The sequence below is a fragment of the Lipophrys pholis genome (assembly GCF_963383615.2).
Source record: "Lipophrys pholis genome assembly, chromosome: 10".
NCBI classification, from domain to species: domain Eukaryota; kingdom Metazoa; phylum Chordata; class Actinopteri; order Blenniiformes; family Blenniidae; genus Lipophrys; species Lipophrys pholis.
Window position 1 is genome coordinate 12705847 of NC_137640.1, and position 22672 is coordinate 12728518.

The window sequence follows — 22672 nt, forward strand, 5'->3', positions numbered from 1 at the left end:
TGTATTTAATAACTAAAGAGAGTGACAACATCCTATTGTCATGAGCCAGGTGTCGGCACATCGCTATTACATGCTCCTGTACTCAGTTAAGTACTCATTGCAAAGAGAAAAACACACACATATCCATCACTGACTCCTAACAGCTTCTCACCGCACACACACACACACACACACACGCACACACGCACACACGCACACACGCACACACACCCCTGCTGCCAGTGTGTGCTGGAGAGATTATCTAACAAAAAGGATGCAGCTATCACTCCTGGGGTCTTTCAGACAGTCTCCATCTGACAGGCAGGACAACCTTTACATGGCCAGTTGGGCCCAGCAAGATTCCCTTTCTATTCTTTATTCTCCAATTTCCTTGTCTCTGGTGAATGATTTATTGATATTTCTATTATTTCAATTTTGATTTAATGATATTTAGACACGCTGCTTACCTCGGCTACTTTGTTTTGTCTAAAATTACAATGAATGTTCTTCATTTGTCCATGATTAGTGAGATGGGCGTGTGAAGGTATGCAGGTTAAGTGGCCCACTGCACCTTCCCTGAGCAGAGCCTGCTGCCTGCGGCTGTCTCTCACAGTCATTTCTTAAGCACTTATTTCCACACTGGTGCACTGTCTCTGCAGAGGCCTCTGCCGGACTGTAATTGGAGCCAACATGCTCGGCGCAGGCCTGTTGATGTGCAGGTAACATTGTAAAATATGACTTCAAATGATATTGCTTATTATCATGATTAAACAATAATTAATAAATAATTTGCTCAAGATAAATTGCTTGATTTACATTGACTATTAATTATATAGTTAGTTATTTACATTTTTGTAGTCATGCTCACATATGGAGTGCAATCCAAAGTTCTCTCACATAAATCAAGGAATCAATATTAAATATGCCAACATAATGTAAAACATTTATAATTAAACTAAATTGATGAAAAGTTAATTAAAACTCAACGGTGTTCAACATGGTATACAGGTCAAGATTGAGAGTATGAATAGATGAAGGTAAATTTAAAACAGGGATATAAAAATAGATCTATTGCCCTTACTTAAAAGGGTCTGAAACTGGTGCTTCTCTTATTCGACCTCAACATTTGTTGTAAACTGTAAAAGCAAAATGCTGCTTCATCAGATTTTTCATATTTCATATCTGGTGTGTTGAACAGTACAGCTCCGGGGGTTCTCCAGATTACTGTTTTGGAACATATCCAGTCAAGAAGGGACGAGAAGCCCAAGTAATGCTTTACAAAAAACCAAGAGAAGCCTTTTTTAAGTCAGTGCTAACAAGCAGCCAGTGAGGGAAGTAAAAACTGGAGTAATTTTTCATCTTAACTATTGTGAGGACTCCTTTGTTCTAATTGTAGCCGATCAAAGAATGTTTTGAGGATGACTCTGAAGTACAAATTTGAGGGAAAAACAGACAAGACAAATAAACAAGAAGCTGCACTTTGTTGAGGATGCAACACTTTTATGCAGCCGTTGTTACACTGCACCGTTGAGGATTTGAGTAAACATGAATCGTCTTCCAAACAGTTTTCTGGCTTCAGTTTGTGCGGTTGTGCTCGCTTGGTGTCCTGGTGGCCAGTCAGTGGGTTAATGCTGGATGTGACTGTCCTGACTGCAAGCCAAAGCCTTTCTAAGAAGGCTTTTTGCAGAACAAGGCATAAACCCAGATTATGAAACAACAATAAAACAATCCCTTATGCTCATTTCATAAAACACTGTATGATAAAGCTTATGGGGAAAGAGCTTAACCGCAACAAGTTCAACGTGTCATGCTCTTGCCGGGATGCTGGCTGAAGAGTTTAGAATGGATAAATTGCTGTTTATCTGTCTATGACCAGAACGTCCATGATGTTTCCTAAATGCATTAATTTGCAGACACAGTTTGATATTAGTATTGTTCCTGCATAAGACAATGACACACTGTGTGTGTGTGTGTGTGTGTGTGTGTGTGTGTGTGTGTGTGTGTGTGTGTGTGTGTGTGTGTGTGTGTGTGTGTGTGTGTGTGTGTGTGTGTGTGTGTGTGAAGCAGCTATTATTCTGATGATGGGCTCAGTGAGGCTCTCACCAGTAAAGATGAGACAAAAGCAACTTTCCAGTGACTTAAGCTCAACAGATGAGCCTCAATTCACTAAATGTTTGAATCCTGATGACCCACAGATGCTTTAAAGCAGATTTAACGACAATAGACAGATGTTGGATGTAGAAAGGTAGCTGGTGTAGGGGAAGTGGTTATCACACCGGCTGAGTTATTCCCCCCCCCCCCCCCCCCCACTCCAGTCCTTTTAATCGAGAAAAGACTTAGAGCTGTTTCTAAGTGCTCCCAAATCAGATAAAACAGACAGAGAAAATCAACTTCTCCATGTAAGTGTGTGCCGCTTTATGAGGCTGATATGGACCAGAGAGGATTATTCCTGGATGGGAGTTTGGCTTTGGAAGGACTATGAAGATGGGAATATAGACTTTGCTACTTTATAGGATCATGACAGTCAAGTAGTGGATGGAAGCCATTTGTGTGCAGCATGCAATGAATCTTAAATGGAGAATAGCCTGAATGTCACAGTTTGATTTCTACCGCATTGTTTATGTCGGTGGCTGCAGCATTGTATTTTTCTCATTCAACTGTGAATGCTTTTTTAATCAGTGCTGTCGAGCTCATTACACTATAAAAAGGTCAAATTAGAATTGTATGAGAACTGAAAATCTAAGTTCTTCTTCTGCGGAAACAAATGACTACTCGTCTTTAACCTTTAGTAATTTTACTCTCTGATAAAGTCACAAGTTCAACAATGATATCTATTAAGATATAGTTTTAAAAAAAAGATCAAACAAAAGTCTTACTGAAAATGTCTTTAAATGATTAACTAATTTAATAACATGGAATAATTTGACCAACTTGCATTGGCATGCTTATACAGCTTAACGCATCACCAAAGGTTTGCTGAATCCATAGTTATTTCATACATTGATGAATAGCATTTTTAATTCAATTATAATTCAGTTTCAGCATGTAGGGGGAAAAAAACATTCCCACAGCTATAGTGGAGAAACAAAGAAGTAGCTTTAAAATGAAGACACCTCTATCATTTTTATGCAACTTGAAATAATTCAGTGTTGTGACAATTTTTCAAACAAGAGAATCAGTAGTTCACATGCATCTTGCATAAATTATTATTTCAAAACCAAGCTAAACATCCCTGAGTATAAACGCATGATCAGTACAGGCAAAGTTGATAACAAAATCTAAACTGAATACAAAGCTTTTTCCGTGTTCATTCCATATACTGTGGTATAATATGTTGGTGAATTACGGTTTCTTTGTCATTTAGAGAGTCAGAAGAAAGGTTTTTACCTTGATAGAAAGAGGAAAATATGTCATGTATAACATCTATTCATTTCCAAAGTGCTTGTGGGTGAATCATTACAAAGAGAAACAGAGTTGACCTGTCTGTGTGATAACTGTGGGACTGTGGTGTGGTTTACTGATCTCCCCAGTCCCAGCTCTTTCCCTGGGTGATCGTTAATTACCTTGGATAAATCCACTGGCAATTTGTCAGGCTGCTCCAGTGCCCCCCCCCCCCCCACCCCACCCCACCCAAAACCAATCACTTCCCTCCGCTCCTCTTCCTTATTCTAAGCTCATGTAATGAATCACTAATCACTCAGGTCCCTGATGAACATCCCCAGCCTATTATCTCTTAATTACCCCCATTCAATAGGCACCAAAACAGGCCGGCAGGGGGCATGCCATCAAATAAATACAGGGAATATGGTGTAAGTGAGGTAAATCAATTTGTTCCATAATGGAAAAAAAGCCTGAACTTTGTTGTGTGAGTTATGTGTGTATGGATGAGGGCAATGTATTTACTGTCAGACGGTGAATTATGAATATCACCATGTTTCTGTTCCTGTACCTGAGAGGGTTAGCGAAACACTGGAAGCCCCCGGCTGTAGTGGTTTATGTGCATACAGTCAGAACTGGCTTGCTCTCAAACTCTGTTCAGCTCTGTGACCGCTGGGCTCCAAATGGTCCTCTTGTGTAGCGTCTGAGCGGTGGCAGAAAATGGCCTCTCTAACTCACAGAGTCATTCGCAGACGCGACACTTGGGATTCAGAGCAAGTTGCCACACAGCAAAGATAGAAAATGGAACTGGCAGCAGACATGAAATGAGGTCAGAGGGTTTGCCCCTGTTAACACACACACACACAAAAACACGCACGCACACACACACACACACACACACACACACACACACACACACACACACACACACACACACACACACACACACACACATTGACAGAGAACACGTAAGACTGAGGGTCTGCTGATTTGCACGGGTGGTCTGTTGAACAGAGGTGTTGCAGATAAACTGACATTTACGCAACGTCAGAAACTGACCCACAATAACAGTCTAATTTGCTGCTCTTGTCTGGACTCTTTTGAAAAAAAAAAACCCTCATGCTTGAAGTTAAGTAGATTCTTACTGACTTTACTTTCCGTGAAAATACTGAATTAGCGTCAAGATTCGGACCGAGGTCAGGGTCGCCCACTTGGTGCAATGGAGCAGATTTTCGGAGCGATGTGTGAGGCAGGAAAAAAAGAAATTCCCATACTCCCTTTTCCCTGAGAAAAAAGCAAAGAAAAGGTTTGAGATCACACAGTTGTCGCTTGTTTACATCAACCGAGTAAATTGAGAGCAGTTTTTTTTATAGCATCCCAAACTGACAGGTGCCCCCTGCCAAGCACTCTTAATAGTTAAGTTTTTTGAATTTAATCTCGCTAATTTCAACATATCCCTCCAAGGATCTTGAAGCTTAACTTTAGAAAAGAAAAAAAGCCCCGTACAGCCCTCTTTGGGTTCCTGGTGTCCGTTTTTTGTCAATCCTTTAGTGAAAGCCTGTCAAAAATGGTTAGCTTCTCCAGTGAAACTACTTCTTTGCATCTTAGCTCACGGTCTTGCCCTGTGTCTGCACAATTTCTTTCTATCCTCTTGTTTCTCTCCTTTTGTTTAGATAAAGCGAGGGATTAGGAAAGATTTGCCCCCATAAAGCAGTGGTTTGATGGGCTTTTATCCCACCATGTTGCTAAAGCTGTGTAGCCCCTGGATTAGGCCCTGACAATAGGAACCCTTGTGCTGGGCCGCAGCCTGAGGGGCACAACCAAAGACCAGCTCTGAGAAAGAGGGAGGAAACAAACCTGCCAACCTCGATATGTCAAGTCTGCCAGAGAAAGCGTTCAGAGGAGTGGCCCTGGCTGCTGCATGGTGTTCTGCATCGACACGATCATACAAGGTAAACAAAAGACTGAACAACTTGTGACCAGCCTCACATGTAGAGAGAAACTGTCTGTTTCCCAGTTTTGACTCCTGGGCAATTTATCAAAAAGAGATTTGACGATGAACTCGGAAATGACATGTTGAAATTTGTGTGTATATGTGTGGGATTAGCAAGCCAAAACAATACCTAAAAGATTTTCATGTAAATTATTTCAATTTGTGATTGTGTCATGAGAAAGAAGTAAGATGGCGTGTGATTTTTTAGTCGTCTTTTCGTCTGTTTCCTAACCATACCTTCATATCTAACTGGTATCTGTATTGGGTTTGGAACACAGGATTTAGGAATCTATGATTGGTAAGAAAGATGAAGTGATGGGGTTAGGGCAGAAAAAAAGTTTTAAATTAAAAAGAAAAATACAAAAAAAGAAAGATGAAGTGATGCGTCTCTCCTGCTGTCTTGAAGGCAGCCTGAGAAAAACCTCCTGTTGAGCTTTATTTTCACTCTGCATCTTTTTGCAGGTGCAACTTGTCCGGTTTTGTGTCTTTATCAAACAGCCTGATGTTTGTGGCAGCAACGGAGCAATGCAAGAATCTAACCGAAGATGTCATTATGCAATCCAACTTAGTGGCAATAAAGATCTTTCTGATGGTGTAAATCTTTGGCTTTTGGAGGAACAAACTGTGCCAAGTGCCTGGCCTGGGAACTAAGCCTGGGATCATTTGTAATTAACAGGTAAACATAGTGAAGCATTTAAGTGTAACAGTTACCTGATGACTGATGTAAAAGAGGTAGCTGTTTGCAAGTTATACTTACCATAACAATTTCATAAAGTTAATATCTTGTTGGTGTTGCAATTATAGCCAAATGTCCCCCCCCCCCCCCCCCCCCCCCCTCGAGACCATGACATCAAACAATCAACAAAGAAAAGAATTATACTTTAAAATTTGCTTTTATTTTCTTTGTTTCTATTATCTGACTTTGTTATGAAACTGTGCAGCTGTCCCCGAAATGGCAGAAATGTAACACGCAAATCTCAGCTTTATAAACCTTTCTGTCACTTTTAGTCTTACACTCAGTTGGCGGATATCTTGTCCTCACACACAAAGTTACTAATGGACAAATGGAGAAGAAGGTTGATGAGCTGGAGATGAATCTATTTAAGTGAGGTGTTCAACATGTGAGGGCAGTAATAAAGGTGAATGTCCCACTGAAACACAGAAGAAAGATTGCTAATGGCGAGTTGCTTTGTTACTCCAGTCACACAAGTCCCATGGAAGCAGTCAATTCTACACCATACATCAAAATGATTAATTTCACCCAAATGAGCACAAGCTAACCTTGACTAAGAGCATGCGCCGGCCAGAGCAGCTGGTTTGAAACCTAATATATTCATGAAGTTAGAGAAAACCTAATGATAAAAGTTAATGGACTCTGAAGGCTGAAGGCATCAACTTTCTCCCGCAGTTGATGTAAAATGCCACTTTGGAAATATAGGGAGCTGGGTGAGGAGTAAAATTACAAACGTTCATGCGCTATAAACCTGATTAAAAACTGAAGATGATTTATAAATCGCTGCAGCTTCCCCGGCTGAACGTTGATTCAGGCTGCCAAAGTCCTGATGCAGGGATAAAGTTTTGAGGCGGGAGGATGATTGAGAGCAAAGACGATAACTCAGATCTGAGGCGAGGCTTTAACATGATAAAGCCTGAATGCAGCCAGAATGCAGAGAACAATGAGTATGCCAAAGGAATCCATTGAAATCTCTGATGAATTTGGGGTTTAGAAAGTTAGCCTGGAGCGAGCAAAGCTGAGACCCTGAAGGTGATCATTATGAGAAGTGGGGTGTGAAAATGGTAAATAAACATGGGTACACTAAGGAGTGCGCTCAGGATAATCATAGTGATCAGGCCTAGAAACACAGTTCTGAAAGATGAAACATCTAGAAGTAACATTAAATATATCATGAGCCAATCAATTTACTGACAGTTTTCTTAATTTCTCTTGTTTTTCTACCTTTAAAGGAACATTTTTGACATTTGAAATGTTTGATCACATACCCAATAACTTTACGAAATGTGTATTTCTTTTCATATATTTTGTAGACTGTAGATTATTATGATCACCATAGAAATCCACCGACACCTCAGGTCATTTCATTCTTTTATGACATTTCTCAAATATGCTATAAAAAAATAAGGCTGCGATGAAGTAGTTTATTTCCACAAAATATATTTTAAAAGATAATTGATTCATTAAGAGGCTCTTCAGGATGTACAGATTGATTGTCACCTGCAATGGTTCAGCAAATGCAATGCAGTGTACAAAAGAGCCAAAACATGACTCCCAATCTGAGTCCATGAGCTTTAATTGTCACAGATCAGTTGGCGAACACAGAAACAGACTCATAGACAGATGCAAAACTTCAACAAGTCTATTATAGGGTTCAAACCAGGCAAAGGTATCCAGGGAACAATCCAACAGAATAATCCAAAAACACAAGCAAAAGTCCAAACACAAGAAAATCCAAAACATGAGGGAATGCGAGGAAACACAAGGAACACGACACTAAGGTACGAAGGCGATCTGGCCCAGACACATGAGGGAGGAGGGTTTACAAACACTGAGGGGGGGAAGACACAGGTGAATCACATTAGGGTAAAATGAGACACACAAAGGGAGGTAAAACAGGAAGATAAGGCGGTGACAGGTGAGTATTAAAATAACAAGGGATGAAACAGGTAAGCCAGAGACTTTATGAGGACACCTGACTGCTGTATTCGGAGACCTGACAGTATCAGTTGGCCACATCTTTGGACCTAGGCGACAAACCAATTTAAAATTGAACCGAATGCAGAAAAGTGCCCACCTGGTCTGTTGGGAGTTCCGTCTCAGAGCCGAGCATAGATCTTCCAGGTTTTTGTGGTCGGTCTATACGATGAAGGGGAGTCCTGTGCCTTCAAGCCAATGTTGCCGGTCCTTGAGTGCCATCTTCACGGCTAACAGCTCCTGGTTACCCACATTGTAGTCGCATTCTGCTGGTGACAGATTATTGGAGAGGTAAGCATAAGATGTCCTTGGTGCAATGTTGGGACAACACCAGCTTGGGCATCCAAGAAAACACTTTCACAAACAGTTGGTGCTCGAGAAGCCCGTTCAGGACCTATCATGCGAGTTGGACATGGAAGATGAAGTCAGAATGAGAATGTCATCCAGCTAAACAAAGACACAAATATAGAGCATGTCCCAAAAGAGGTCATCAACTCGTGATCGGAAAACAGTGGAGGAGTTACTTAGGCCAAACAACCTTACCAGATATCTGTAGTGTCCACTTGGGCTGTTGAAGGCCGTCATCCACTCATCCCTCTTCCTAATCCCTCTTCCTAATCTGTACCAACTGATCGATAGACGTTGCGGAGGTGCAGTTTCATGAAAGCCTTGGCCTCCTGTAACGGCTCAAAGTCAGAGGTGATGAGTGGGAGGGGATACCTGTATTTTTATGGTGATGTTGTTCAGCACATGATAGCCGATGCAGAGAGTGATTTTTTCTCCACAAAGAAAAATCTAGCCTTGACTAGAGAAGAAGACCAATGGATTATTGTCACTGTGAGGGAGGTCTCAATGTACTGCCTTATTGCCTTGGTTTCTTGAGGAGACAGGGAGTACAACCTCCCACGAGGAGGTGAGGAACCAGGAAGCAAGACAAGGACACCGTCGTAAGCACGGCAAGGCAGAAGGGAGGTAGCCCGGGTTTTACTAAAGACTTCCTTTAAGTCCCAGTAGATATGGGGCACTGACATCAGCTGAGACAGGCATGCTAGAGGTGTGAACTGGTTTGCAGGCTGAGGTGGTGTGAGCAGGTGTTTCAGGAAAAGAAGCCCTTCTCCTCCATATAGCTGTCAGGGAAGGTTATGGTTACAGTGTCTATGCGTAGTGTTAATCATCAGAGAAGTTGGCCGTTGAGGGCCATAGCCTGAAGAGGCTTCTCCAAGCTGAGTAACCCCCAATTTGAAAGGTAAAGGTAAAGTAAAGGCACCTCCACTCTCAGAAGCGACACCCTCCTTCTTCTGGAGAGAGTCAAGTCCAGCCCACCTGCATGGGTTCCTCGGTTAGAGCAGGTTTAGGACCGACTCCCTCTGCTGTGAAGGACTTAGGAAGAAGTTACGAAAGTTCCTTAGTGCTGCCATGGCGATGAACCAGCTCCCTCTCCCGTACAAGCAGTCCTTGTCAATCTTAATCACCACTGCAATCAGATTGACTATTTATTCGGGGAGGTCCAGGTAAACCTCGTCCCTGCAGCTGATAGATCTGGTTCCTGACTGCCATGATAGCGGTCTCATGTCACTCTGCTACACAATGGAGTTCCTGGAAAACGTCTACCAGATGTGTTCATGTTCAGCGAGGCAGCATCCCTCGGAAGCGAGCACTACCCAGGACCAGTGGCAAACCCAGAAGCAGATTCATAGATGGAGACAGCGACGTGCAGCGACGGACATGAGACAGATACTGATACTGTATCAAAATAAAACAGGAAAGGATGAAACAGGTGAGAAACAGAGACTTTATCGAACATTAATGGAGAGAAACAAGAGACACATACTGTTGAACGTACGTGTCATTAAATTTCAACTTGGTCGTTCTGGCATGATACCCATAAGAAATAGAAAAGCTCAATATGTAAAGGATATTATTATGGTTCACTTGTTGATTGCTTGTCACATTAGTCATGTAACAGATAATGTGAGCTGAAATTGTATGAACAAGTACTTTCTAAAACTTTCACTTTTGGCTCCATTCCACATTACAACCACATCAGCCTTCAACAAGAAGACTCCCATAACAGATGATGTCTCTAACAATGTACAGAGTACATTGTTAAGAGTACAATTACAATACATTGCAATAATAAAACTACACTTGTATACTCAACTAGAAGTGAAAATGATGTCAGAAAAAGTATTCAGGCAAAAATATGACATAGCTACTGTTCTAAAATGATTTTCAACTTTTAGACTGTTTTTAGTTGCTTTGCCAATAGGAATTTAACTTCTTTTTTTCTTTTCACCAGTAATACATTCAAAGCACATTTTTCAGACAATGTAGCCCATATAAGGATCCCATTATCATAAACAAATGTAAATATAAATGAGGAATTTGCTCTGGTAAAAGAATAATCAAGAAGGTTTGAATAATCGCTTAACTTATGAGTGCACTCAATAATAGCAAACAAAGATTGTATATTTGCCTAAAATGTAAGTGAATTATAGTTGAAAAAAGACTTAATCAATGTTGATATTTGTATTATTACTTCCACTCCACCAAACCCTGATATAGGAGGAATGACTCAGGCAGGCATTACACGGAGTGAATTAAGTTTCGGCATGTTCAGAACAATGACTGTCAAAACAATAGGAATGTGTGAATGATTAAAGACCTTCTGATTCAGTGGGATATGCAATTAATAAAATCCATGCCTGTGAAATTCAAGCCTAAAACTTCATCAAAAATACTGTTGTTAATTCATAATTTTGTTCTCAGGAGTGAGAGTAGTGCATGTTGTAATAAGTAGTATTTTAGGTGTTGCAATTTTTTTTAATTTTTTTAATTTTTGATATCTATCTTTTTATTTTTCAATTGTTTTAGTCATTGAGGTCGATTTCCACAACGTAACAAAGTAACCACACTTTTGCTGGAGAGTATTCAGTTGCCTTTATATTTGTGTCTGTTCTACAGATGTAACAAACAAGGCGGCGGTGTGAGTTGACCGTGCTCTCCCTCCCTGCAGGATGGACGGCTGCTCCACTGGCCTAATATCTTTCTAATAGGAGAACCCCTTGACACTTGCTCTAAAGCCCTCTGCCGTGCTGGACATTAGCCCGCATTAGGTTCTGTAAAAAAGCTGATTTGAGGAAGAGCAGCTGAGAAGAATTCCTTCTCGCTTTAATTGCTTTAGAAACGGTTCCCACAAAGAGACACTGGCCAGATTTACCTCCAGTTTAAGTTCTTATTTCCATCAGTTCACAAGTTAATCCGATTTTTCTCTCTCTCTCTCTCTCTCTGAGACCAATTGCTCCCGAGCTATACTGACAGAAAAGGAGTGGAGGAAACCGTTACACTGCAAAGAAACACGAAAACAACAATACCAACCTTATTGATATTAATTATATTTTCCCTTTTCTTAAAACACAATTCAAGTGTTGACAGCCACTTGTTGCTCCTTATTCACATCACTTATTTCTGGATTTTTACTCGTATAAAACACATATTACCTCAACATAATAATAATAATAATAATAATAATAATAATAATAATAATAATAATAATAATAATAATAATAATAATAATAATAATAAGTCAGCTCTATAATATGACATTTGAATAAGAAACTTACAGGTACTATAGGTAAAGGCTTGAAAACAAAAATTATTTTTACAGTTTTCAGGAGACTAAAGTTCTGGGAATGAATGTGACCACAGATCAAATTGAAGATTTCACCCCCTCACCACCCAGCGCACCTTCCTCCCCTCTCACCCGGAGTAAATTCAACAAAATATGCAAGCTTTACATTAAAAGGCTACTTTCGCTGCCCTTAATTCCAGCCTAAACGGTTTTTCTTCGGAAGAAGAAATCTTTTCTAAAAACCTTGAAGAAGAGAGGGGCATTATTGTTTTAATCCTCTTACCAGCAGTCATTTTAAGACATTTTTTGGAGGGTGAAATGGCGTCTTGTCAACCCAATCCTAACCTAAATCCCTCGGGGCCGGGGAGCTGCTGGAGGCTGTGCAGCCCAGCCTGCATCTCTCCATCTCAGCTGCATTCCCACCAACACGGCAGTCACGCCGAGGCAGGAGGAAAATAAAATTAAAGCGCGGAATTAACCCCAAAGCCTCAGCTGCACAGTCACTGCAAGGCCGGCACGCAGCCCCCCCATCTGCACATCATTTAATCAGAAAAGTATATTTGTGCTAATCACTCGTTAAACATTTTTTTTTTACGTTTCACAAATGTATTCACTTCTAATATTTTGTTCACAACTGTCCAATAAACGAGTGTAGCACAACAATTGTTGTTTGAAGAAAATGCGACTGACACTAAAAAAAACAACAGAAAAAACTAAATAAAGTTCACACTATGGACTTACTGTGTTAACATATGCCAACTTTAACATTGTGAGATGAAGTGATCCATAAATACAAACTCCCACTGTGATTTTACCTTCCGATTTGTGCGAAATAAGTGAAGTTGGTTTGTGAAGTTGGACCATTTAATCCACCCGCGTCTAAAGGAAACATTAAAAACAATGTCACGCAAAGATGTTTTTTTTTTTTTCCCCCTCTCAGACCATACTTTAAAAACAATATTTTGTCTTTCCATCCACATTCCACAACAAGAACAAATGCCGTCGCACCTCGCGCAGTAATCGCCCATAAAGTGAGCATTTAACTGTGGAGACGGAGGGAGGCGGGTGTGGTGATGGTGGTGTTGGTGTTGGTGGCCAAGTAGGAAAGCCACGTGATTGGCTAAGAGACGAAGCGTCGGGGTGTCCCGGTGACCCCACCCGGAGCACTTAAAGAGGCGGATAGGTGGCAGCTCAGAGTCCTTCCACGCCCCTGAGAGGAGAGCCGGAACGAGGAGCGCACGGACGGGAATACTCTGAGGATATCAGGCTGAATGAAAAAACACAGAGAAAGTGATCAGGATGAGCCCCTGCCTGCGGATTTTTGAGCAAAAGATTTGAAACAGGCAAATATTGAGCTGCCGGTGGACGTATTTCACTTCGTATCACAAAGCAAAAGGTAAAGTTTGATCATCTTAAGTGGGACGTTTAAAAACCGGGTTTTTTTTGTTTGTTTGTTTAAAACATGAAGAAGCCTAGATATTATGTTTAAATTACAGCCTAGCCCGTTTCATTACTTTGTTTATTTTGTTTGTGCACGCAAGTTTGTGTTTGTCTCCAGTTGTGTCATCTCGCAAACTTCAGGCAGGGCTGGGAACACTTGCTCTGAAAAGTAAAACTAACTTTTTAACGTCACTCACAACACTGACAACCTGTAATTGACCCACATTGTAATTTGGTGATAAACAACATCTCAGCAAATTGTTTGTTTTGTTTCTAATGTGTTCCAATAACTGCCTCTTAATGTTTACGATGCATTATCTGAATGCAAATGTGCTAAATCGTTGCCGTGCACGAGATAAAGAGATCCTGCCCCGGGGTAGTCTTTAGTAAAGGCTGTATTACTCATAAATTCACGGCAATTAGCATAATTGGGGATAAATCAGAGCCCGAGGCATCTGACATTGTCCCGAAAGAAGAGCACTATTTTGAGTTTTTTTAAGTAGCAGATTAAAAAAAAAAAAAAAAAACAGATTACACGTTTAAAGCCAGAGGCAGATTCTGTCCAAAAATGATGCAACAAAACATTGACTTGTTGGGCAAAGAAAAAGGGGATAATATTGCATTAGATGCACGTTTTCTTCGCGCACACTGTGGCCTACCTTTCACGCGTATGATAGATTAATGGCCCTGTACGGTTCAAACCTATTTGCACCCACATTAAACGGGAGCCCAATTGGGGATCTCATGCACATTTCACGGAGGACCTGTCACACGTCTCCCCGTCAGCCTCCGGGTGTCTGAGACTGATCGGAGGAATAAAAAGCCCTCCACCGCAGCGCAGGAAATATTCTCCTGCACCTTCAAGTGCTACGTTTAACTTCCACGTTAAGTGTTCCAAATAAACTTGCCAATATATGTATATATATATATACATACATACAAAAAAAAAATATTAAACTGGAATTTATATTGACTGCATTTGGGGATATTTAAAAAAGGGTTCTCTTGTTTGTGGTTGCCTTTGCCTTCATGGAAACAAGATATCACAATTTTTCCTCTTGTCTGAATGATGATGATAATAATAATAATAATAATAATAATAATAATAATAATAATAATAATAATAATAATAATCAAAACCGTTTTTTCCAAATTATGCAATAGCTGTGTGTACAATAATGCAACTCCATCTTTAATCGCTAGCAGTAAGCCAGTCTCTTTATAAAAGTGACTGTCATGTATTTTTCCTCAATTTGTCATTGCGAGGCTGATTCGATAAAATAGTTTAAACCTTTTGCCACAAAGCAGCAGAATTAAAAATCTGTCACTTCGTTGAACTCTAAAATAAGGCCTACATTTTTTCCACTAAAAGATTCTGACAAATGCTTGACTTTGAATTTTTACTTTCTATTAGTTTAAGAAAATACTTTTGTGTCTGTTTTTGATCGGTTTTCGGCAGTGGAGGTAAATTATAGGAAATAGTTTTCCTTGAAGATGTTGCGGTTCTGTTGCAGTTTAACGCTGCCCGTCTGATTTTTTCATTTCAGTAAAATCGTCTAAAGTGCTCCATAGTCTCCTGCTAAGTAATTCTGCCATAGAGCAAATAAATCAATTCCATTTGATTGTTAGTCCTTGATTCTTGTATTTCACTTGTTGCCATTTCACTTTACCCGGCCACCACACACACAGCAAGACTATACAAATAAAACACATCGAAATAGATAGAAGTTGTGTGTTTTTTAGTTGAAAACATATCGAATGATTTTTCTGCAGACAGTTTTCCGGCCATGCAGCACTACGGGGTGAACGGCTACTCCCTCCACGCCATGAATTCACTGAGCGCCATGTACAACCTTCACCAGCAGGCGGCGCAGCAGGCGCAGCACGCGCCTGACTACAGGCCCTCCGTGCACGCGCTCACTCTGGCAGAGAGACTGGCTGGTAAGAATCAGTTGTTTATTTCAAACCCATTCGACTGACTCAACAAGTGCACTGAACGATTTATTAAAAACCAACACCATTCTTGCGTGTGGACCAGGCCCTTGAATTAAACTGGTCGTGTTTCTTCTTTCTCAACGGCTGCACATTTCAAGACATTATTCTTGAGGCCCGCTATGGCTCCCAGCACCGAAAGCAGCGGCGCAGTCGGACGGCCTTCACCGCACAGCAGCTGGAGGCTCTGGAGAAAACCTTCCAGAAGACGCACTACCCCGACGTGGTGATGCGCGAGCGCCTGGCCATGTGCACCAACCTCCCCGAGGCCCGTGTGCAGGTAAAAAAAAAAAAAAAAAAAAGTCTTCTTGTGCCAGTGCAGAGATGTCAACTTGGTCGTCCCTCAAATTTTTTGAGTGACCCCCTCAATGGATTTGTTGAGGAGAACAATAAGGATGGAGATTGAGACCTCATGTCATTTCTGCCTCTGACTGATTCTTTTGAATAAGGTTCATCACCTTGAAGGCTACAAAGTTAATTCTTGCACATGAAATACATGATCAACTTTTTTATAAAAATCAGAGGAGAAGCTTACCTGAAGTTGTGGCTTTTAATTAGTTTATCTGATCACCTCTTTATCTTTTTAGCATCTATTAATCTTTCCATGTGTCCATGTTCCAGGTCTGGTTCAAGAACCGCCGGGCCAAGTTTCGTAAGAAGCAGCGTAGCCTGCAGAAAGAGCAGCTGCAGAAACAGAAAGAGGCATGTGGAGCTGCCGACGGCTCAGCAGAGGATTCCAAGACCGACCCCACTGCCACCACCAATACCACCACCAATACCACCTCCAGCACCCTGGCTCCCGAGCCCCGCACTCCTCCACCTCCCTCCTCCTCATCGTCCTGCCACTCAGAGACGGAGCGATTGGCAGCTGCAAGGCCCCAGTCTGGAGAGATGAGCGTGGAGGTGAACGTCACCTCCCCTGAGCCGTCAGACAGCGAGTCAGCAGTGGAAGATAACGCCGACAGGGAGGAGGACGAGATGAGAGGGGAGATGAGGGTGAAACTAAGAGAGGAGTCTCTTGGGGAAGGAGGCGCACAAGCAGGGAGAAGCTCCCCATCATGCAAGCGGCTGAGTCCTACATCAGGTAAGAATATCATATTTCAAGCCACCAGGTTTTTTTGTTGTATATGTGATGCATTTATGATGTCATCCTGTCATTTTTGTGTGCGTGAAATATATGTAAGAGCATTGGGGAAAATGCTCGATAAAAAAGACAATATCAAATGACTGAGGATAAACGTAAGGCTCCATTCACAGGCAAAATGTACTGAAGTTGGTTTCCTGTCTTGTTGGCTTCCAGACTCTCCTCTGAGCTCCCCCGCTCTGCCCTCCTCCAGCAGTGTGACCAGCGGTTTGGCACAGAGCAACTCGTACGCTTCGTCTCCCCTCAGTCTCTTCCGGCTGCAGGAACAGTTTCGGCAGCACATGGCTGCCACCAACAATCTGGTGCACTACCCGTCCTTTGACATGAGCACGCCGTCCTCTCTGCCCTACCTGGGCATGAACGTCAATATGCCTTCACCGCTGAGCTCGCTGCCCTGCCAGCCCTACTACCAAACCCTGTCGCAGGCCCAGCAGGTATGGAACAGCCCACTCCTGCAGCCGGCGCCAGGCGGCCTCCCGGGGAGCCTCAACAGCAAGACCACCAGCATCGAAAACCTCCGTCTGAGGGCCAAGCAGCACGCGGCCTCGTTGGGATTGGACACGCTCCCCAACTGAGGCTCGGGATACCCAGTCGGGCCCCTACACGAGGGCCGTAGCCATGACTTCAGGACAGTAAATGTGAGAGACGACACGGACTCGTACGTCACTTTTATCTTCATCCCCCGCCCTCCCCCCCCCCGACCTCACGGCTCAGACACAGCAACTTTGTGAGTCGACCGAGAAACCTCGACGCGCATCGAGACTTTTTGCAGTTTGTGATAAAAGAAAAAAAACAACGATCAACAAATCTGATTAAATGGGAAATATCTCAATCAAAATGAAAAAGTCCACAAACCAGCACGGTGTAATAAAAATGGGTGAGAAAAAGAAGAAGAGCTGAAGACAGCAAATCATAATTTAGACCAGTCACCTTAGTGGACCCTTGCTCGGTTTACGGTTTTCAGCGAGCATATTCCCCCTCACATCCTCGGCCATATATAGAATATAATATGGCATATTGTTCAATCAATGTTGGAGCTCACCGTAGGGATCACACAGAAACAAAATAAACATTGCTGCTAAAAAGACTGAACAGAAATCAAGATTATGACAAAAACTCAAAACACACACACACAAAAAAACAACCTGGACAGTCGGGGATCAGCATTTCTTTTGATGAATGTTTGTTAACAACCACTTTTCCCAGGATTCGATGCTCATTCTAATTTGATCTTCCACTGTAAAGACAGAAAGTCCTGAACTCCAGAGCTGACGAACCCCTGAACGTGAACTATGCATGCATGCCCCCCTCTGAAGCATGGCTTACAGCCAGTTGTGGCATTCCCAGCAGGATAAGAATGTGATATCGTCCATAAAGATCAGATCAGTAAATATAATTCCTCAGCCAGCCACGGCTTTTGACCACTTGTTTCCTGCTGTTGACAATTTTCCTTGCTTGAGGTTAAAGCGGCCAGCTCAGCTAGAATCTACTGTACATTGTAAATACTCCTCCGTGTTCATCTCTGTCTGCCTGCTTAAAGAGTAACTCCATGTTTCCTTTTGTGAAAAAGGATTTAAGAGAACATGTTCCATTTATTTTTCAATTGTGACTGCAAGCAAAGGACCTAACAACAGAAGTGGAATATCTGAAGAACACGCAAATGCAGCAGAGTGATATTTTGTTAACTCAGGTGCTATATTAAACTCACCTGATTTACTGAGCCAGTGACTACAGCTGACAGTTCTCTCTGTATTATATCACCATAGATTGAAGACATGTATTTCTCAACTGTTCTGATTGTGAGTAATTTATCTGTTTATTGCAAGGGATTAAATCACCTATAAAGAATGACTCTTGTTTACAGTCTTTTGGTTTGGTAACGAGCATGGAAATGTTTGTGTGTACTCACGTCGCCATTTTACACGATACAGTAGCAATATCACCTCTATAAGGAAATTAAAAGCAAGAATTTGGTGGTGGAAAACCTCACGTTGAACTATCAAATGATAAGTTAAAGGTGGATTTGGTGATTCCAAAGACCATATACTGTAAGCCCTTAGGAGGCAGTCACACGTTCAACCAACTAATAAACATGCATTCAGATTCTGCAGGAAACTTGTGACACAAGTTGACAGAATCAACTGATGATCCAGCGCACATTTGATTCTGCACTGGATCATCTTTGTGCTGCCAGACACAAGAGCATAAAAACAAAACCCCCATTTCTCTTTCAGCACACATTTATTTTTTTTCCCGCCGTTCGAGGCGAAAATTAAATTTTGGCTGATCTGCTCCACCGTAGACACCTTGATGATCCATAAATAATTTAGGCACGCGGGGGTCTGCTATCCTCAACGGTGAGATTTACACGCCACATAGTGGGGAACCTGCCACTTGTTCACCCAGTGCAGAAGAATTAATCCTAAATGAAATGACTGAGGAACAGTGTCAGGGTCTTAAGAGTCTCCATCTCCCCACCCACTCCTCACACGCTCTCTTTCTCTCTCTGCTCCCCTCTCTCCCTCCCCGCCCTGTCAGCTGAGGTTTGGCTGCACCGAAACAGAACGCTTCACCATAAGGAGATTACCTTCGGTTGGGATATCGATGGATTAAGTGAGAATAGAAAGAGATAAAACTGGACTGAAAGGGTTTCTGGAGTCAGCAAAGTTCAGACACCTGTTCTCCCCGGTCTGTCCTGCTTCCTCACTCCATGACCATGAAGATTATATCACTGTCCGCGTACAGAAAGGGAGGTGAGAGGGTTGGATGGTCTAAACCGGGGGAGGTTACAGCACACAGAACTAATTTTGGGAGTGTATAAATGATTCTTGTCATCTCTCTTGAGTGATTGCCTGGCAAAATCTAGGAATATGTGGTCAATATGTCATATGAAATCTGGATTTTTTATTTTTTGTGTTGGTAAATATCGTAAGGGTGTAAATTAAAGGAAATGGTGTTTCTGTGTGTGTGTGTGTGTGTGTGTGTGTGTGTGTGTGTGTGTGTGTGTGTGTGTGTGTGTGTGTGTGTGTGTGTGTGTGTGTGTGTGTGTGTGTGTGTGTATGTGTGTGTATGTGTGTGTGTGTGTGTGTGTGTGTGTTTGTGAGTGCGTGAGTGTGTGTACGGCAGCTAAGCCGCTGAAGGTTTCCAGGAGCTCTTTGATGTGTATCTGGGCAATGCGCTATTAGAGGGATTTTCCTAGTTGACAGCTCAGAGAATGTGTGGAGGAATTGCGATGCCAGCAGGCTAAAAGAATGCTGGAAACAGGATTAGGATCATATTCTGGCAGCTCCTGTCACTTCATCAATGGGCTAAGGTTTCCTCAGTGACAGCCCTCCTTCTCTGCCCAGCTAAAACCTTTAGTGGCACCATAAAAGGGGTGAGAGAGGGGAAAAAACAATGATTGAATGGTGTGCTATGATTTCTGTGCTGGGTTTGCTCCGAGGGCTTTGTGTTGGGAGGTCTGAGGGGGACGGCATCGATTTGGAAGGAGGGGTAGGTCGTGGGGATGAGAAAAAAAGTGGGGGCCTTCGGGAGCCTTGGTGGGGGTCGAGTCGGTGTGTGTGTGTGTGTGTGTGTGTGTGCGTCTGTGTGTGCGTGCTTAGAGATTTTCCATGCAAATTCAAACAGAGGAGCATGTGCAGCTTTTTTACACTGATGCTTGCGTACAGGGACATCAGTTTGGTGTCCCATGAGGGATGGCAGCAACAGCAGCAGTAGGCGGGAAGAAAGAAAGCGGTTTGTAAAAAGCTCTGCCTGCATTCGCCAAGAGTTGCTTCTTTTACCTGGTGGTGAGTGAAGCAACTATTTACTCATGTAGGAGTTTGTCACTTCCACTTCATCGGTCCGATACCAGAAGGTCATTTTAGCATTTACCTAATTTTGCATTGTTAGATTTGACTGATATTCTATAGGCGAGTAAAAAACTAAAAACTAAACCAATAAAAAGATGACTTTGTTCGCAAAAATGCTACTTAAACCTACCATCTGTGCCCCGCACGGTTAACCGTAAACTTCCAAAAACACAAGAACACAACAACTTTTTAACACTCACTTCTTGATTGGCTCTGAAGTGGGGTAAAATATATAGTTGATCTGATGCCCCACTTGAACATTATTACTGTAGTAAAACTTCACACAAAAACGAGTTTTCATTCACCATGTCGATGATTTCTTGATATGTTGTTGAGATCCAACCACCAAATCTGACTTCCGAAAAACATCAAAAGCTACAGTATGAACAATTATTTATTCATGCTGCTCTTCTATACGTGGCAACTGTAAAAGTCGAAATGGTAAAAAATCACAATGCACCTTTTTTGCGTTCTTGTTCTATGATGATCAGAAAAAAATATTCCTACTGGAAATTCCATAGGGGAGTTCACACTCCTGCAGCAGGGTGGCATTGCTTTAATTCAGTTGAGAACCAGAAATAAACAATAACACACACACACACACACACACACACACACACACACACGCGATCTTGACCGTTATGAAAGTCAACAGCATGTTCTGTGTATCACACACCAGGTTGAGTTGAACCGAGTTGAACGCGAGGAGAGGATTTTAAAGTGTGAGTTCTGCAGCCAGGCCTGAGGTTGTGTTTCAGAGGAGCTCCTCTCCACAGGGCTTATAGGGTGGTCTCTGCCATGCATCTTGGACCAACTCCCCCCATGTTGCCAAGACAGCGCCACTAAAATGCCTTCCCTCGAAGTGTAACTCCACACTTTGCTCACCCATGTGAAACAATACTTTCACAATACCACAGGAGTTTGATTGTTGGCGACAAGTTACATAATGCCAGGAATTACAGACTAGCATGCAAATGCTAAATCCCCTCTCTCTTTCTCCTGAGAAGTGGATGAGACGGACTGTATCTGCAGGCTTCACTCCGGCTCCCCAGCTTTGTGCCACAGAGACGTTCTCCTTTCTCCCCCTGACTTGGGTGATAATCCTGACACGCACTGTCTGCATTTTTTACTGTACGTGTTTAAGCGCATTTGCAGAGCATTTATCTCTCCAATGTAAACCAATTTGGCTATAAGGGCCTTGGGCCAAGCAAGGCGCTGGAGGAAAGAAAAGAAAACTCAAACCCAGCAGATGTGCAGCGAGGGGAGGATGGGAGAGTTGGCGAGGACGTGGGGATTGATGAACAACTGAATGCAGCAAAAAAAAAAAAAGGGAAAGCGGAACTGTATGGGAGAAAAAGAGTGTCCCTTGTCCGAAGGGTAAGCTTTTGAAACTTGGGATAGGGGCCTTTAAAGCCGATACAACGTGGATCACTGAATTGTTGAGTCACAGAATCTGAGAAAATCATATGGAGCTCCCAGTTAATCCTGTCATAGTGAAATCGGCGGGCATACTTTAGAGATTCCAGCGCCATCTGAAGATATTTGGAGCCTGCTGTATTGACAGAGCTGCTGTTTGATACCGCCTATACACCTGTATCAGCTGTCTGTTAATCTGCCTTCCCCTCCTCCCACTACTCCTCCACAGCACGCGGCCTCTGCTGGTTGTAATGGCTGACGAAATGGACCAAAGACTGAAAAGCTGCCAGTCTTGCTGCTTCTTGATGTCACCTGTAAGTGGCTCTGGTTGCAGAGTGAACTTGTCACTTTGATCATCTGAAAGGCAGAAGTCCTGCTGTGTCAGACATTACTACCTGCAATTCTGCGGCGCCATAAAGACTATGGGCTCCTTGGTCCCTGAAATGGGACATTAAGACAGAATCATCCTAGTTTAGTTGTGACGATATCAAGGTGTTTTATTTGTTGGGACACAGACGGGGTCTGAATGTGTTTGGATGGCTTTTAAAGTACCTGATCTTATAGCCTAAGGTTCCTGTAAATGAGGTGTTTGCTACTGTTATCAATGAGACGTTACATGAGAAGACGACCCGGGCTTTGCTGGATGCCTTCACCATACAATTAGGCTCAGATTCAGAAAGGTGCTCTGTACATCCAAGTTCTTCAACTATTCCACTCACTCGCAGGTTTCGGTGTCAAACCCTGGTTCAGTTATTTTTTCAGTCATGACACCCCTGGGGCATTACCACCTTCACTCCAGCTTTCATTTACAAAAAGTAAACTCATTTTAGTGAGATAAACTTTGAATGCTGATGCTTTATTCTTCTGATTGTTGAGCTCGATTTTGTTTTCTTGGAGGGTTATAAGTCCTCATGTTACATAAATACATTCACACATGCAGCTTTCACGCTCGTAGCAGACTGTAGACTGTCGTGATCAAAAATGTTTATGCGCCAATTAAAGAGACCAAACTTTAATGTGTGAGGGAGGGGGAAATAAAGAGGGAAAACAATAAAGAGTACGTTTTACAGCTTGATCGTGACATTTTGTAGCTTTACAAATGTCTATTTTTTTTAGTTTTTTGTTGGGAGAATTTTGT

At 42.3% G+C, this 22672-nt stretch overlaps 1 protein-coding gene across 1 annotated transcript; it reads left to right on the top strand.

Annotated features, from left to right (window-relative positions):
- Window positions 1-14918: 14918 nt before the first annotated feature.
- On the top strand, window positions 14919-16842 carry LOC308115372 (diencephalon/mesencephalon homeobox protein 1-B-like; the record flags this gene model as incomplete). Its single annotated transcript, XM_080472820.1, has 4 exons — window positions 14919-15072; window positions 15225-15403; window positions 15745-16207; window positions 16424-16842. The coding sequence occupies 4 exons, from the start codon at window positions 14919-14921 to the stop codon at window positions 16840-16842; spliced, it is 1215 nt and encodes a 404-aa protein (XP_080328946.1).
- Window positions 16843-22672: the final 5830 nt, after the last annotated feature.